Source organism: Myotis lucifugus, unplaced genomic scaffold (assembly GCF_000147115.1).
Source record: "Myotis lucifugus unplaced genomic scaffold, Myoluc2.0 scaffold_63, whole genome shotgun sequence".
NCBI classification, from domain to species: domain Eukaryota; kingdom Metazoa; phylum Chordata; class Mammalia; order Chiroptera; family Vespertilionidae; genus Myotis; species Myotis lucifugus.
The window spans coordinates 5,544,497-5,560,605 of record NW_005871111.1 but is presented as its reverse complement, the minus strand read 5'-3'; the positions used below and the strand labels follow the sequence as shown (position 1 = coordinate 5,560,605).

The following is a 16,109-nucleotide window of genomic DNA, read 5'->3' as shown; positions in this document are numbered from 1 at the left end:
TAATAGTATTTCACTTGTGAGATTTGATGAGATAGTTCATATAATTCACTTGGCACCATGCCTTATGCAAATTTAAAGATTAGTAAGTGTTTGCTACTGCTATTATTGAACTTTTAGATTGCATTCCAAATCCTTACTATTATAATTAGCTTTTGGATAAATATCATTGTACACGAATCTTCTTTCCATATCTCTGTTTATTTCCTGAGACTAGATTTCTGTAAGTGGAATTGCTGGACCAAAGGTTATGGACATTTATAAGGTTCCTTTATTTACTTTTTCCCTTGCCAATCTTGCTGTCAGCACTAACCAAGGTCTGCATCATAAAGGCTTTGACCAGAGCTGACACAAGCACCTTTCTAGACCTTTCTCTCAGAAGGTTCTAGATATCAGTATTCAAGAAAAAAGGAGTCATATAAAAAGAGACAAAGGGTGTGTTTTTCAAATCATTGGAATTTTTTTCAACGCTTCTTTTCTTAAAACATAAACATCCCTTTTTAGTTTCTTTCTAATCTCCTTCTCCTAATAAGCTCAGCTGCTTCACAGCATTTAAGTGTTATCTCCCCAGACTAATTTTAGCCCATGGTTGGAATTCAACATTATTGGGCCATGGGTAGAGATTTGACTCTAGTTCAGGTCATTGGCAAAGCAAAAAGCAATGGCCAGACATACCAAACAGGCACAAGACGCTCAAGGCAGAGAAAAGGATATGTCAGAACAAACTCATTACCACACCTTGAAAAACAAGTCAAACAATGAATCATTTCATGGGTTACAGTATCATCCTTGCATATTAAGGATAGAAGGGTGTGCCTAGACATATTCCAGAGGTTATCTTCATGCCTATATTCCTAGCTTGTAAGTACTGGGTAAATAGAGGAAGAAGAAGGCAATGGATATATGTATGGCACTCGTATTGTTAAAGAGAAAGAGTAAGAAGAGGGAAAGGTTATAGTGGTGAAGGTCTGATGTCAGAGTGTAGCAAAACTTTATATGTAGGAATGAGCAACTTCCAAGTTTTACTCAGTGGTTTAAGATTCTTCAAAAGTGCAGCCTTGCTCTCAAGCACAGCATGTACCTACTTCTTGAGTCTGAAGAGTCTAGTGAACATTTGCCATTTTTGTAGTTGCCCAGCACCGGGACATACTTCTTTGTGGGCATCCTAAAATAAGTAAGAGGCAGGTAGGGCTTTCCAGTCGGGCCTCAGTCAAGCATGAAGTAGATGACCTAAGCCTGGCTCATCAGATGCCCTCCTTCCCCAACTTGCACAGGACACACAGCTCCAGGAAATCACTAGGAATCCAATAAGCATGTAGCAGCTATATCCAAGGTCTGGTGACAGCAGGGGTCTCCAGGGCACAGGGCAGGCGGTTCTTCTGAGGCCAACATTTTGGTTGTGGTTCTGGCTCTAACGTCCCTTGGATCTTGCTTGTGACCATTTTGCCAGCCTTTCTCCTAATTTCTATCTTCCTAATGATTCTCTTTCTACTTAAGAGAACCAGATCTGATTTCTTTTGCTTGCACCTCCACAATGAATATTAAGAAATTGCAATAGTAGATAGTGGGTGGATAGGTGAGAAGACATAGCTGGACAAATAATGATCCCCCAAAGATGTCCATGTCCTAATCCCCAGAACCTTTGAATAGATTACCTTTTATTGCAAAAGGAACTTGAGATGGGGAAATTATGGGTGGGTCCAATGAAATCACAAGGTCTTTATAAAAAGAAGGCAGGAGAGTCAGAGAAAGAGATTGGGAGATGCTATGCTTCTGGCTTTAAGATGGGGCCACAAGCCAAGAAATGCAAGCAGCCTCTAGAACTGGAAAAGGCAATGAAACTGGTCTCTCTTAAAGCCTCCAGAAGTAACACAGCCCTGCTGATACTTTGTTTTCAGCCCGATGCTACTAATTTTGGATTTCTCACCTCCCAAACTGTAAAATAATACATTTGATTTGTTCTAAGCTACTACGTTTGTGATAACTTGTTACACCAGCAACAGGAAACTAATACAGGAGATTATTACTTCCTCATGGAAAAGCATAATTTTTAGCCTCTATCAGTGGGTTGCAAACTTCAGAGAGATTGTGAAGCATTTTTTAGGGGTTTTTTAATTTATTTTTTTTAATGCTATAGAACTCTGGTGGTTTATTAGAAGAAGAAGAAATAAATGCAGATGAAGAGTCTAAAATGATTAGTATGTTAAGGAACATTGTGTATCTGTTTAACCCAGTTTAGTAAATGAATCTACAAATTTATAATCCATCTCAATATAAATTAATCAGAAATCTCTAATTACAAACAGCAGAATTTTTGAAAAGTACATTCTGCCCAGCCAGGTGGTTCAATGGTTGTCCTATGGACCGGGAGATCACGGTTCAATTCCCAGTCAGGGCACCTGCCCAGGTAGCGGCTCATTCCCCAGTAGGGGGCATGCAGGAGACAACTGATCAATGATGTTTCTATTTCTCCCTCTACCTTCCTCTCTGAAATCAACAAAAATATAAGAAAACTACATTCTATGTGCCAATACCCCCTAATTTCATTATATTAAATATCACCTATATATAGTTGCATTGATATAACATTTGTTTGTTTTTTTTCTTTTAGTCCCTAAAAGTCCTGAAAATTTAATGAGAATCTTTATGGAATCATTGGTAATGCAATGACCAATAGTGTTTTGTGGGAACAAAACACAATGTGGTTTAATATCTTGCTCATACTTGCCTTCCTTTGGAGAATTGTCAAAAAATTAAAAGGAAGAATATGATATCTCTGGGAAACTTTTCTACTGCAAGTAGCAATTCAAGCAAGTTAATTAGTCATTATGAAATGTGACTGCCCTTCCCTCGGGCCTCTGACTTGTCATTAAAGAGATTACAGAGCCTGCGCCTTTTCTCCTTTACAAAGGCGTCTGTATTACAGTACCGCATTGACAACACTCCTGCCTGGAAGTCCTCCTTTCACCTTTTTTACAGCAGTGGTAGTGAATTTAGGGAATTGCCTTTCACATTTTCAGTGTTGGTTTTCTATGCTGACAAATTATCTTTTCCCCTCTGGGGCTCTTTCGGTTCTGGGTTCTGCGTAGGGACAGCAGGAATTTTTACAGCTCTCCAGGTGGGTGGTCTTGAAGCTCCAACTTCAACAGCCCTCACTGGCTCTCAGAGCCTCAGCTGAAACCTCACATCCCGAGGCAGGGCAGGGTCTAGGCAGAGGGATAATGTGGGACACGATGGTTCACTGGAGCCATGGTCTCGCCTCCCTGCTTCTGGGGATTCCGGGCTCCTGAAGTGGGCTGGGGTGGTTAGTGACTCAGGAAACAGTGGGCAGGAGGAAGAGGACGCAGAGGTGACCAGATAGTACAAGCGATAATGGCCTGAGGTTCTCAGAGCCAATCCTTTTCTGCCCCCTCCCAAACCACTGCTAATGCAGAGTCTTCTAGTCCAAGAACATGGACTATCATGTTTATTTGTGTCTTTTTCAATTTATTTCATCAATGTCTCGTAGTTTTCCATGGATATGTCTTTCGTCTTCTTGGTTAAATTAATCTTAAGTATATTGTTGTTTTTGGTGCTATTGTAAATGAGATTTTTTCTTAATTTCTCTTTTCAATAGTTCCTTCTTAGTATATAGAAGTGCAACTGATTTTTTTTGGTATATTGATTTTTTATCTTGAAACTACTGAATTTGTTTATTAGTTCTAATAATGTTTGGTGGAGACTTTAGGGTTTTCTGTATATGAGATCATGTCATCTGCTAAAAAGAGACAGTTTTACTTTCCCCCCAATTTGCATATTTTAAAAAATTTCTTTTTCTTGCCTAATTGCCCTGATTTGGACTTTTAATACTGTGTTAATAGAAGTGGTGAGCATGGGCATCCTTGTCTTGTTCCTGATCATAGAGGAAAAGCTTTTAACGTTTTATTATTGAGTATGATGTTAGCTGTGGGTTTGTCATAAATGACCTTTATTATGTTGAGCAACATTCCTTCTATACGTAATTTGTTGAGAGCTTTTACCATGAAAGGATGTTGAATTTTGTCAAAAGCTTTTTCTGCATCTATTAACACAATCATATGATTTTATTCTTTATTTTGTTAATGTGGTGTATCACATTTATTGATTTGCATATGATGAACCATTCTTTTTTGTTTATTTTTTATTTTTATCGACTTCAGAAAGGAAGGGGGAGAGAGATAGAAACATCAATGATGAGAGAGAATCATTGATCGGCTGCCTCCTGCACGCCCCACACTGGGGATCAAAGCTGCAACCCAGGAATATGCCCTGACTGGGAATCGCACATGACCTCCTGGATCATAGGTCGACACTCAACCGCTGAGCCAGGCCGGCTGGCATGTTGAACCATTCTTGCATGCCAGGGATAAACCCCACTTGATAGTGGTGTACGGTCTTTTTAATGCACTGTTTAATTCTGCTCAGTTCTGTCTACATATCCTGCCCACACCCAACATTGTTGTTCGAGGCACTTGTCCCTCTTAGAGGGTGTGTCTAACCTCTAGGTGCAGTGGTTCTTACACTTTACTGCAGAAATATCACTTGGCTAGAGGCTGAGGAATCTGACTGTGAACTAATTTCCCACGCATTTCTAATACAGGTGGCCCACAGACCCCACTCTGGGAAGCACTGCGTTCTAGACCCTTCATTGAATCAGGACCAGCTGGAAAAACACGAATTGCCCTGTAGTGGTCCTGTCTTGGCCAAAGCCAACTTTTCCTCATCTCAGGCTGCCCTATCCCAAGGTTCCTGGAGTCCTGCAGCTTCATTCTCATCACCTTAACCCAAGACTGCTTCCACACCTTGTATTCATGCCAAAGTAGAAATAATTGATATCAAATTATGGTTCACTCTTTTCTCATGTGTTTGAATTTTCATAACAAACATGACACTTAAAATGAAGTGCTGTTGGCATAGTTTTATTATTAGCTAATGTGTGGAGGAGGATTTGGTTCGGTGGCTGAGGGGGTGCTGACACAGGGCCCTCCTAGATCTCCTGGGAAGGAGACAGCAGAGCTGTCATGCAGGTGCTAGAACCCCACAGCCTGTGTTAGGCCCTGACTCTACCATTCACCAGCTTTATAACAGTTGACAAAACTGTGCAATCTTTGTGTGTCTCATATCTTTTTCATCTGCACAATTGGAATAATAATTACACTCCTGTAGTGATGAGTAAAGGGCAATTCATATGTTAAATGCTTATCATAGTGCCCAGCACATAGAAAGCATCCAATAAGTGTTAGCTATTATTATTTACTAGAGGCCTGATGCACGAAATTCATGCAAGGGGCTCAGCCCTCACAGCACCGACTCGTCCGGAAGGTCGTCTGGAAGGATGTCCAGAAGGTCATTCGGCTGTCTGTTCTAATTAGCATATTACCCTTTTATTATTATAGCTTGTCCTGAAGTCACCCTGCATTCAGTCACTTAATTAAGCTTTTGCTATTAATAGCATAGAAAAACATGAGTTTCTAACCCAGAGAAACTTCTCCTGTGTGTTTGCTAAAGCCTGATATTATATTCTGAGATTAATTTCTTGTTTTTTCTTTTTTATTGTAAGGCTTTGTTTTCCAGTAAAGTCTAAATACTCCGAGGAAGGAAAGGAGAATAATAAATCATTCAACCCTCGCAATAAATGAGTTTGTTTGATTTCTTTTGGAGATCAGGTTTTCAAAGGTTAGGGAAAGGCAGTATCCAGAGGGAAAGTGATAGAGAAGAATGTTAGGGGCCATACCTACTTTGTGGTTTGCCCTGCAGTGCCATCTGGGCAGAATTTTGAAAACACATTGTGTGTGTGTGTGTGTGTGTGTGTGTGTGTGTGTGTGTGTGTGTTTTCTTGTGTGTGTTTGTTGTTTTTTTGTTTTTTACAATTTTCATAAGAGTTTATTTGAGTTAAACATATACCAGGGAGTAAGATCTCAAATGCTCCTGGGAAAAACAGTTTTGCAGCTTTTTAAAATACATTTAAAATGAATAAAGAAATGTACATGGAGGAGGAGAAAGCAAGGCGGGAATTGGATTACAGGTTAATTAATAAGATTATGTGCTCTCATTAGGGTTCATGCCACCTTCGAGGGGTATTACTTCTAGTATTTCAAAGGTGTGCACAAGAACAATGAGCAGGGCTGGCTTAAAACCTTTCACGTATGAAGTTATAGGCCTGGGAAAAACACATTGTTTTGAGATTAATCAGTTCAGTTATCCACACATAATTTTAGCAAACAAAATAGGAAATTCCTGCATAGAGGGAGCATTACTGCCTGGCCTGTGTTTCTTCATATATAAATAAACTTTTAATTACTGGGAATGTTTGGCTGCTCAAAAAGCCCCATTATCAAACAAGTTGGTTAACTTAAAGTAATAGGAATTATTTTTTTCAATTGTGAAATAATTGAAACTTCAGTTATAAGGTTTCCTTCTTACTGCTTTTATTTATATCTTTATTCATAGTGCTATGTACTTTACTGTTTTGTTATGCTTTTTTAAAAAATATATCTTATTGAATTTTTACAGAGAGGAAGGGAAAGGGATAGAGAGTTAGAAACATCAATGTGAGAGAGACATCGATAAGCTGCCTCCTGCACACTTCCTACTGGGGATGTGCCTGCAACCAAGGTACATGCCCTGACCGGAATCGAACCTGGGACCCTTGAGTCCGCAGGCCGACGCTCTATCCATTGAGCCAAGCCGGTTAGGGTTTGTTATGCTTTTTTATTGACTGTCTTCTCTAGAATTAAGAGATCTTTGTCTCTGCTCACTGAGGTTCTGCAAGCATCTAGCAAGTGCCTGGTGCCTGGTAAGGTCCAAATGAACATGAGTGACTAAATGAGTAACTTTTCATGAATACCTTTTAAAAAGCAACTGATATTAAAGATTTACTAATGAGCAATTTGACAGTTTGCAACAAGCATCTTAAAATGTGCTTAACTCTTGAGCCAATAAGACCTAAAGGCCAAAGGAGAGTTTATATGCAAAGCCTAGTCAAAGAAATTTATTGATAATGGGAAAAAATGCAATAACCTACATATTGTTAAAATAGGGAAATGATTAAATATATTATTATACATCTATAAATTAGAATGCTGTGCAGCCATTAAGTAGTTTTTAAAAATAAGAACTGTATTTGAACAGTACACACTATAGTTTTTATCATTTAAAAATATGTGCAAAGAAAAGAATTAATGTTAAATCCACTAAAATGTAAATAACAGTGATTTTTAGATTATATAGTACAATAGATTTACCTTGCTTTTTCAAATAGAAAAAAAGAGATACATTTTCAAAAAGATTTAATATTATCACTTTCCCTAACACACTTTCATGTTTCTCATTTAATGTATTTTAGACAGGAATTTGTACCAACAGAAGTTTATGTTTCCTCTTAACTAACATGTTAAATTTTTACAGATGCAAGTTTTCAGGGATATTTAATTTTAACGTACTTTTGCCTCAAGTGATCCTCCTTCCCTCTCCCAATAGAAACCAATAGAAACCAATACTATACTTTAAATATAGGCTTGTTGCAAGGTAGCTGTGATGTTCCTATTCTTTCGATGTAAGGTTTAAAACCTTTACTTTTAAAGAAGCAAATTTGTGGTCCTGTACTTAACTTGTAGAATATTTTAGTAAACTGCTCCTCCACTTTGATGTAATTGGTTAAAGAAATTGATGAAATTGCTGAGGGCTATTGGTAAGAAAATGTGTGTTCTAGTTTAGGCGCTATTACTCACTAGCAATGTGTGATTTAGAAAATCATACCTCACTTTTTCACTTGTAAAATGGTGCCAATTACATTGCCAAATATGGCTGATGTAAAAATCAAACAAGATTATGCATAGTAGTACTTTGTAAGTGCTAAGTATATGTTAGTTATCAATTTGAATAATCTTGTTAGACAATTTAACATTTCATTTAAAAATAATTTGGTTACCAATTAAATTATGACTATTATAAATGGCATCTAAAGTCCTAAGAATTTTTAACAATATCAACTTAAGTCAGAATATTTTCAATTAAAAACTAACTTTTAAAAAAGAGACTTGGTATTGCAAATGATTCCCTTAATAAAGTGTTTCTACATCAAAATTACAACTAAACTACAGAACCATCATTCAGAACTGTCTGAAATCTGGCTTAATGGAAGTCCTACAACTAGGAAATTAAAGAAGAAGCTACACCAAGACTGGTAGGAGGGGTGGATATGCAGAATGGGCTGGTCCCACACCCACATGTGTCGGATAAAAATTGGAAGGGATATCTCAGCTGTAGGGGTGTCCCCTAAGGAGCAAGGGGTCCCAGCCCCACACCAGAGTACCAATCAATGCCCGGAAGAGAAGTCCCCACAACTTCTGGCTGTAAAAACTAGTGGGAATTGAGGCTGAGGGAGATGGAAGCTCCTGGAGTCCTAGGCAGTTCCTCTTAAAGGGTTTGCACACGGACTTACTCAGACTCACTCCCTCTGAGTTCCAACACCAGGGCAGCAGCTTCAAAGGCACCAAAGACATATGGGGAGGGACTGAATTGCCTGACATCAGGGTGGGAGCTGGGGGTGAGAGGGGAGCTTTCTCTCAGACAGTTGGCAGAGGCCATTGTTCCTTTGATAAGCCTCTCCCCAACTGAACCAGCAGGTGGGCTTCATATCTGAGACTCCATCAACTTGGCTCCCACTGTTTGCCCTGCCCTGGTGATGCCCTGAGATCCCACCCCACCCAACTTGCAGGTCCACCCACACTGTTTCCACTTTTTCCATATGAATTTCCTGTCTTGCTTGGCTCATACTCGAGGTTTTTACAAAATCTCTCAAACAAGCAGCATCTGGCCTCAGCATGCCCTGTACTCTCCCTGTGTGGCTCCAGATGCAGCCCTAGTAGCAGCTGTCCTTGCTTCACAGTCTGAACTGCCCTGGGCACCTCCAAACCCAGCACAAGTAGTAGATATCTGCAAATCACTTTGTAGCCCGTGCCAGTGCCCCAGACAGAACTCAGGTGGTGGATGACCTTGGCCTGTACCTCCTGGGTGTCTCCAGAGCCACCACACCCAATAGACAGCTCGAGACCACATGAAACACCGCCCAACCACCTCTACAAGTGACACATGCAAGGGGCACCAGACCCCCACTGAAAATGCTCTGTGGGGTGATCCCTGCACAGCTGATCCTCCACAGGAATCAGCGATTGAAGCCAGTCCTTGCAGCTGATTGGCCTGGGGGTAAATTCCTCCCATTGACATGCCAAAAGCAATCAAAGCTCAACTACAATAGCGGGGTATACACAACTCACACAGGGAGTAGGGCACATCTCGAATGCCAGCTTGGGTGATAGGGGAGGCTGTGCCATTGAACCCTACAGAACATTGATTACATTAGGCCACTCTTCCAAGACAGGGAGGGGTAGCAGCTCTACCTAACACATAGAAACAAACAGGGAAGCAGCCAAAATGAGGAGACAAAGAAACATGTTCCAAATGAAAGAACAGAACAAACCTCCAGAAAAAGAAATAAACCAAATGGAGACAAGCCATATTCTAGATGCAGAATTCAAAACACTGGTTATAAGGATGCTCAATGAATTTAGTGAGAACTTCATAAATGAAGGATACATTAACTGAAATGAAGAATTATTTACAGAGAATCAGTGGTAGAGTAGAGGAAGCTGAGAATCAAATTAGTGACTTGGAATATAAGGAAGCAAAAAAAACACCCAATCAGAACAGCAAAAAGAAAAAAGAATCCAAAAAAATGAAGATAGTGTCAAGAGCTTCTGGACAACTTCAAGCGTACCAACATTCACATCATGGGGTACTGGAAGGAAAACAGAGAGAGCAAGAAATTGAAAACCTATTTGAGAAAATAATAACAGAAAACTTTCCTAACTTGGTGAAGGAAATACAAGTCCAGCAAGTGTAGAGAGTCCCAAATAAGATGACCCATAAAGGCCCATACTAAGGCACATCATAGTTAAAATGCAAAAGATTAAAGACAAAGAGAGAATCTTAAAAGCAGTAGGAGAAAAGCAGTTAGTTACCTACAAAGGAGCTCCCATAAAGACTGCCATCTGATTTCTCAACAAACTTTGCAGGCCAAAAGAGAGTGGCAAGAAATATTCAAAGTGATAAGGAACAAGGACCTTACAACAGAGATTATTCTATTCAGTAAAGGTATCATTTAGAATGAGGGGCAGATAAAGAGCTTCCCAGATAAGAAAAAGTTAAAGGTGTTCATCACCACCAAACCAGTTGTTATATGAAATGTTAAAGGGTCTCTTTAAGAAGAAGGAAAAAAAGATCAAAATTATGAACAATAAAATTGCAATAAATACATATCTACCAGCAACTGAATCTAAAAAACCAAAATAAATGAACAAGCAGAACAGAAACAGATTTATAGATACAGAGACATTTTGACAGTTGCCAGATGGGAGGGAGTGTCGAGGGGATGGGAAAAAAAGGTATTAAAAAGTACAAATTGGTTGTTACAGAATAATCATGTGGATATAAAGTACAGCATAGGGAATATAGTCAATAAAATTCTAGTAACTATGTCTGGTGTCAGATGGGTGTGAGATTTATCAGATGATCACTCAGTAAGTTATGTAATGTCTAATCACTGAAGTGTACACCTGAAACTAATTTAATAATGTATGTCAACTGTCATTCAAAAAATTTTGTATGATTTTTTAAAATGTGTTTCTAAAATTTGGGCTTTAGGGGGCGCCAAAAGAAATTTCTCTACGTGCTGGTTGGTCACCAATATTTATAATGAATGTTAAACTGCTTTGAAAACATAAAACACAATTACAAGATGCTATATTATAATAAAGATGATATTAACAATAGTGTAATTATAATTAAGTTTTTCTGTTCTGAAAGGAAAAAAATAAATCTAGTGTATAAGCTACCTATACTAGAGAGACATCTTTAGGATAATGGAGCAATTATCAAATATTATGATAATTTCAATAGGGTCATTTTATTGTATGCTTACAATTGAAATCTATTTGGCTAAGATTTTATTAAATGACATGTAAATTCCTAGAATATTAAACTAGTAATATTAAGAGCAGAGAAATAGCTAAATATAAACAACAGCTTAGCTAAATTTTATTAAGAATAGAATTAAATAATTTCATAGTTAAGTGCTTTAACGCTTTCGGATTGTTTTGCATATAGTAGGTAATCAGTACTTATTGATATGATTTGATTTGTGTCTGTTTTTGAAGAATATATTTTAACAGACTGACCTAGAGAATTGAATGTAACTCTGAGTAATGTCTTTTTTCAAAACAAGGCCTGAGGTTATTATCTGCCTCACAATCACCCAGGATGTTTGTAAGCAATGCTGACTCTTGAGCATCCCCCCCCACTCCCGCTACCTGAGACCTGTGAAAGAGGGTTTTTAGGCCCAGGAATGTTCGTGGTGTGCATTGGTTTTTAGGCCCAGGAATGTTCGAGAACCATTGCATAAATTGTAGTCAGACTCCACAAAAATCAAAGCAAGATGACAATGAAAGTATTACCACCTGCCCTAGAATCCTTTTGGCAACTTTGATAGACATCAAGAAGAAAAAAAAATGTATATAATTAGAAGAGAGATAGAGGTCAAAAGAAAAGCCTAAGAGATTAAATATATAGATACACTCACCTGTTTCAGGTGTTTTATGAAAAAAGGGTGAACTCCAGGACTGCCAGTAGCTTTTACCTGTTTCTCGACATCTCACTTGAAATACATATTTGGTATTTGGCTCCAAATAGAATGTTGACTGTTGCACATATGTAAAATTGGTGTCAAATTCCTTAACCTAAAATGGATGAATAACAATAATGAAATGATACAATGTGCTTTCAAAACAATTATTCAATTTAGCAGAAATGCATGGAGTACCTATTATATTTCAGGCACTCTTCCAGAGCCTGGGAAACAAAGAGGAATAGGGTATTTTAGGTAAAACATGGCCATAAATAATTAAATACATGTTATTTAACATTAAAAATTAAGTACAGCCTAGCCGGTGTGACTCAGTTGTTGACATGCCCTGTTGTGGGTTGCGGGCTTGATCCCCAGTGTGGGGTGTGCAGGAGGCAGCCGATCAATTTGCTCTCATCATTGGTTTTTCTATCTGTCTCTCCCTCTCCCTTTCTCTCTCTGAAATTAATAAAAATATATTTCATTTTAAAATGAAGTACACATTGTATTTGATAACTGTCTCAAGATTTTAAATTTCAAGAAAGTCCAAATGTAATATATTCTTAATTTTGAAATAGCTGATTATAATGGGGTAGAAGAAATGGGGGACCTAATAGCAATTGTTTGATTTCAGTTCTCTCTCTCACTCTTTGCAGTGGAATATTTAGATCAATAATTATTCACGAATGGTTATATAATTTCACTTGCTAATGATGACTTTTAGAAAAAATTACTCATAAGCTAAACTGTTAAATTGGTCCTCATTGCAAATTTATGCAGATTCTGTAAGACCTGTTATGTATATGTATGAGTGAGAAAATGAAATGAAACATTTAAGGAAATTGAACTGTAAAAATCCAATGGAAGATAAGCAAGAAAATAGCTGAGGTATAAACTTAAAAATCATTTTCTGGGGCACTGCAACCTGCTACAAAATGTAATGAAAAATGACCCCCGAACAAGCTGCTTCAGATGGGACAGAGAAATCACTTATACAGCACCATCAGTATGTTGTGATAAGGGATTTACTGAAAAAGTGAAGCATGATTAAAAGGTAGACATAAAATATATCTAAAAATGCATTTATGCAGCAGCTGGGAGAAAACAGTTACTGAACACTCATGAAAGAGAAAGTAGAAACTATCAAGATGCTTTTTTATTTTTTTAAAGAGCAAGATAGCAACCTCATTTAGGGATTCTTCTGTTAAGACCCAATCTTTAAAAAAATAATAATAATCTTAACATAAATCTTTAAAATTTGCAATGCATTGAAAATATGTCTCTATGGAATTTTCTGCTATGTAAACATGACTGGTGACCCCCGGGGCCTCCTGGGTTCCAGGAGACATTTTATTTGTGCCAAAAGTTTGACTTTCAACTGCATTCTTCTTCATATTAGTGTGGATGAAAGGGGCCACATGCTAACCTAATACGCACGGGAAAGGCCTTCATGGCAGTCCTGCAAACTCAGAGGCCTAAAGTAACCACAAAGGATGGTCTGAAATTAAACTTTAACTAAAAGCAGTTATGGTGGGCAGTTACGTCCTAGGCCGGGATCTTCACTGACAAGGTCAACCTTTACCTTAACTGAGCCTGTCTTTTTGCATCTATAATAACATACCCTTGAAATGTCTGGGTAACTTGTAACTTCCCTTTTTCTGGACCCCTTGGGGCACAACCTAATGTGCCTGGGCTCCAGGACAGATACCACAGATCCTTCATTGTTATGTTAATTGTTCCTACACCCACCTAAGTATGTGTCTATCATTTTACTTTTTATCAAATCCCAAGGGTTTCCCTGTTTTGCTTTCTCCTGTCTCTCTAGTCTATCACCAATGGATTTCATGTAACCCACTTGTGTCTCTTTCCTTTGATTGCAATGTATAAATACAGATGTAACCCGCCATTCTCCGGAGCATTATCTCAATTTGTTGAGGTTTTGCTTCCGGCATATGTCAAAAGATTGGCTCAAATAAACTCACAAAAATTCTTTACAGGTTTCAATGGTTTTTTAAGTTAACATAGTTTCTCTTAGAAGGGAATTGTTATTCTCTAATATGTCTCTTGCCATTACATTTACAGGTAAGTCCTCTTGAGGAAGTACCCTAAAGTATAGCCAGAATTCTAAACTAGAGAGAAAAAATTTACAGAACTGTTAGCAGAGTTGTTTCTAGCATTAGATAAGCCAGGTAACTGCTTAGGGCCTTGCAACCACAGGATGACGACACTTCAAGATGCTATTTTCAGAGGCTGAAATGAACATTGAGGGCTAGACCTCATTGAGCACCCATGGCAAGGGGATGATCTCAAGTGCAAGAAATAGGACTTTATTTTTTATAGCAGTTAATTTCTAGGTAGGTGAGGGCATAGAGACTCAATCTCCATCAGTTTGAGGTACATCTTTTCTTAGGGTTTCTTCTAAGTTTCTGGGAGCATCCTTTTGTGGAGGGAAGGAGAATCTCAAACCTATTCAGAGAGTTCTATAATCCTGACTTCCTTCAAATCCCACCCTGGGGCATGGCCCAGGGCCAGGGGACCCTTCTCTGACTCTCCAGTGTCTTAACTCTTGATTCTCCCCTCTTACCTCTGGCCCTGGCCAGTTTTAGCTCTTGCTGCTCAGGTAATCTTTATCTACTGTTTGGTGGAGGAGGGAAGGGACATGATTATTGGGAAACTTAGTCATGACTAATCTCTTCCAAGTCTTCTGTCTTCTACCAGCATTTACACTTTTGAAATGCAAAGGCCAAGGATTTGGCCCTCTGCTATCTGTGTATTGTTCTATTAGTCATTCCAGGGAGAGAACAAATACTTGGTTTTGTGGGGCCCATGAGCTAAGAATGGGTTTTACATTTCTTAAGTGGTTGGAAGAAAAATCAATGGAAGACTATTTCATGATACATGAAAATGATATGAAATGAAAATTTCAGTGTACGGAACAATGTCCACTCACTTAGTGTCTGTTTTCATGCTGCCCATGCAAAGTTCAGTAGTTGGGACAGAGACCTTATGGCCTGCAAAGCCTAAATTGTTTACTGTTTGGACCTTGAATAAAAAGTTTGTCAATACCTTGGTCTTGTGTAATTAGAGAAGTGTCACCATTAATCCATTTACTCGAACTTATTGGGAAGATTTCCTTAAATTACTATTATTGCTGCTAGGCACTATTAAAGGCAAATAATAATAATAGCTCATGTTTCATAGTATTATTTATGTGAATTAGACATTATAAGAATCAATGTAGCTACAAAAATATAGAACAGCCCTGTCGTCCAGAGACTCACAATCACAGGATGGGGAAATATACATGTAAACAGCGAGGTGTTTTCAACATGGCAAAGAGTACACAGCAGTGGGCAAGGATTGCTGAGGACTGAGCTCCAATTCTGACACAGTTTGAGATGCCAGGAAGACAGTCCATGAAGATAACCAAGAAGGTAAATATTCTCCCCACGGTGTCAGCCTGGAGGATCGCCTGGAGGGCTGGCTGACACCTCACAGTCTGTATGCAGCTTAGCTAAAAGGGGCTGAAAAGCATTCTCAATGCACTGATTTTGCTTTCCAGGTGGGCTTCCTTCGCTCTATCAAGCCTGCTGCCTGGCTCTCCTGGAGGTTAAGATGAAGAATAATGATAACAGCCCCCGTTCACTGGACATTAACTCCATTCCAGGCTCTGGGCTAGCTTCTTACAGCATTTGATCATCCCCACAACCCTGTGAGGTAAGTGCTTCTCTCGTTCCTGTTTTAGGTATGGGCATAATGAGGCACAGAGAAGATAAGGAACTTGCCCAAGGTTGCACAACTAGAGAGGCAGAGCCAGGCTTTGAACTCCAGAGCCTGTGTGCTTAGCCGCAAGGCTTTCCTGGTGGCTGCCTGGCGCCTGGAAGTACCTCCCTCCAGCAATGTCTGATGGAGGCAGAGCCCAGGTGGCAAAGTGAATCTGTAGTCCTTTGTGTCCTCCCACTCTTCTTGACTCTGACTTCCTGTCTCCCTACATGGAGGCAAAGATAGCATCTTATGTCTGATCCAGACAAAATGGATAGGGTAGCACATGTAAAACACAAAGCTTCACTCTGGCTGTTACTGACTGGATTTGGGTCATCAGGATAGAAATAGTAATTCATCTTTTTCTATGTAAGTGGTTACATTTGGAAGAATCATAGCAGAAGGGATAGGATACGGGTTTTCGATTGAAACCTATTTTTTCATTTTCCAAATAGTTTGGGGGATGCCCAAAGGGATGTACTAGTAAGATCTGTGAGAGGCATTTAGTTACTAACTGTGTAAAGTTTGGGGAACCTGTCTTAAGCTCTTTGAAGTCCAGTCTGTAATGGTGCTGATACTACCTATCACAAAAGATTGTTATGAAGATTACTGGTAAATAAGATAACAAATATTCTTCCAGTTCCTTCATTTG

General features: G+C 38.8%; 1 protein-coding gene across 1 annotated transcript in view; it reads right to left on the bottom strand.

The window, feature by feature from the left end:
- IL23R (interleukin 23 receptor) overlaps positions 1-16,109 on the bottom strand; it is a 68,747-nt gene that overhangs the window by 14,707 nt on the left and 37,931 nt on the right. The window contains exon 7 of the mRNA XM_006089810.3: positions 11,654-11,810. Within this exon, the coding sequence (XP_006089872.1) occupies positions 11,654-11,810 (157 nt within the window). The remainder of the gene's footprint in view (positions 1-11,653; positions 11,811-16,109) is intronic.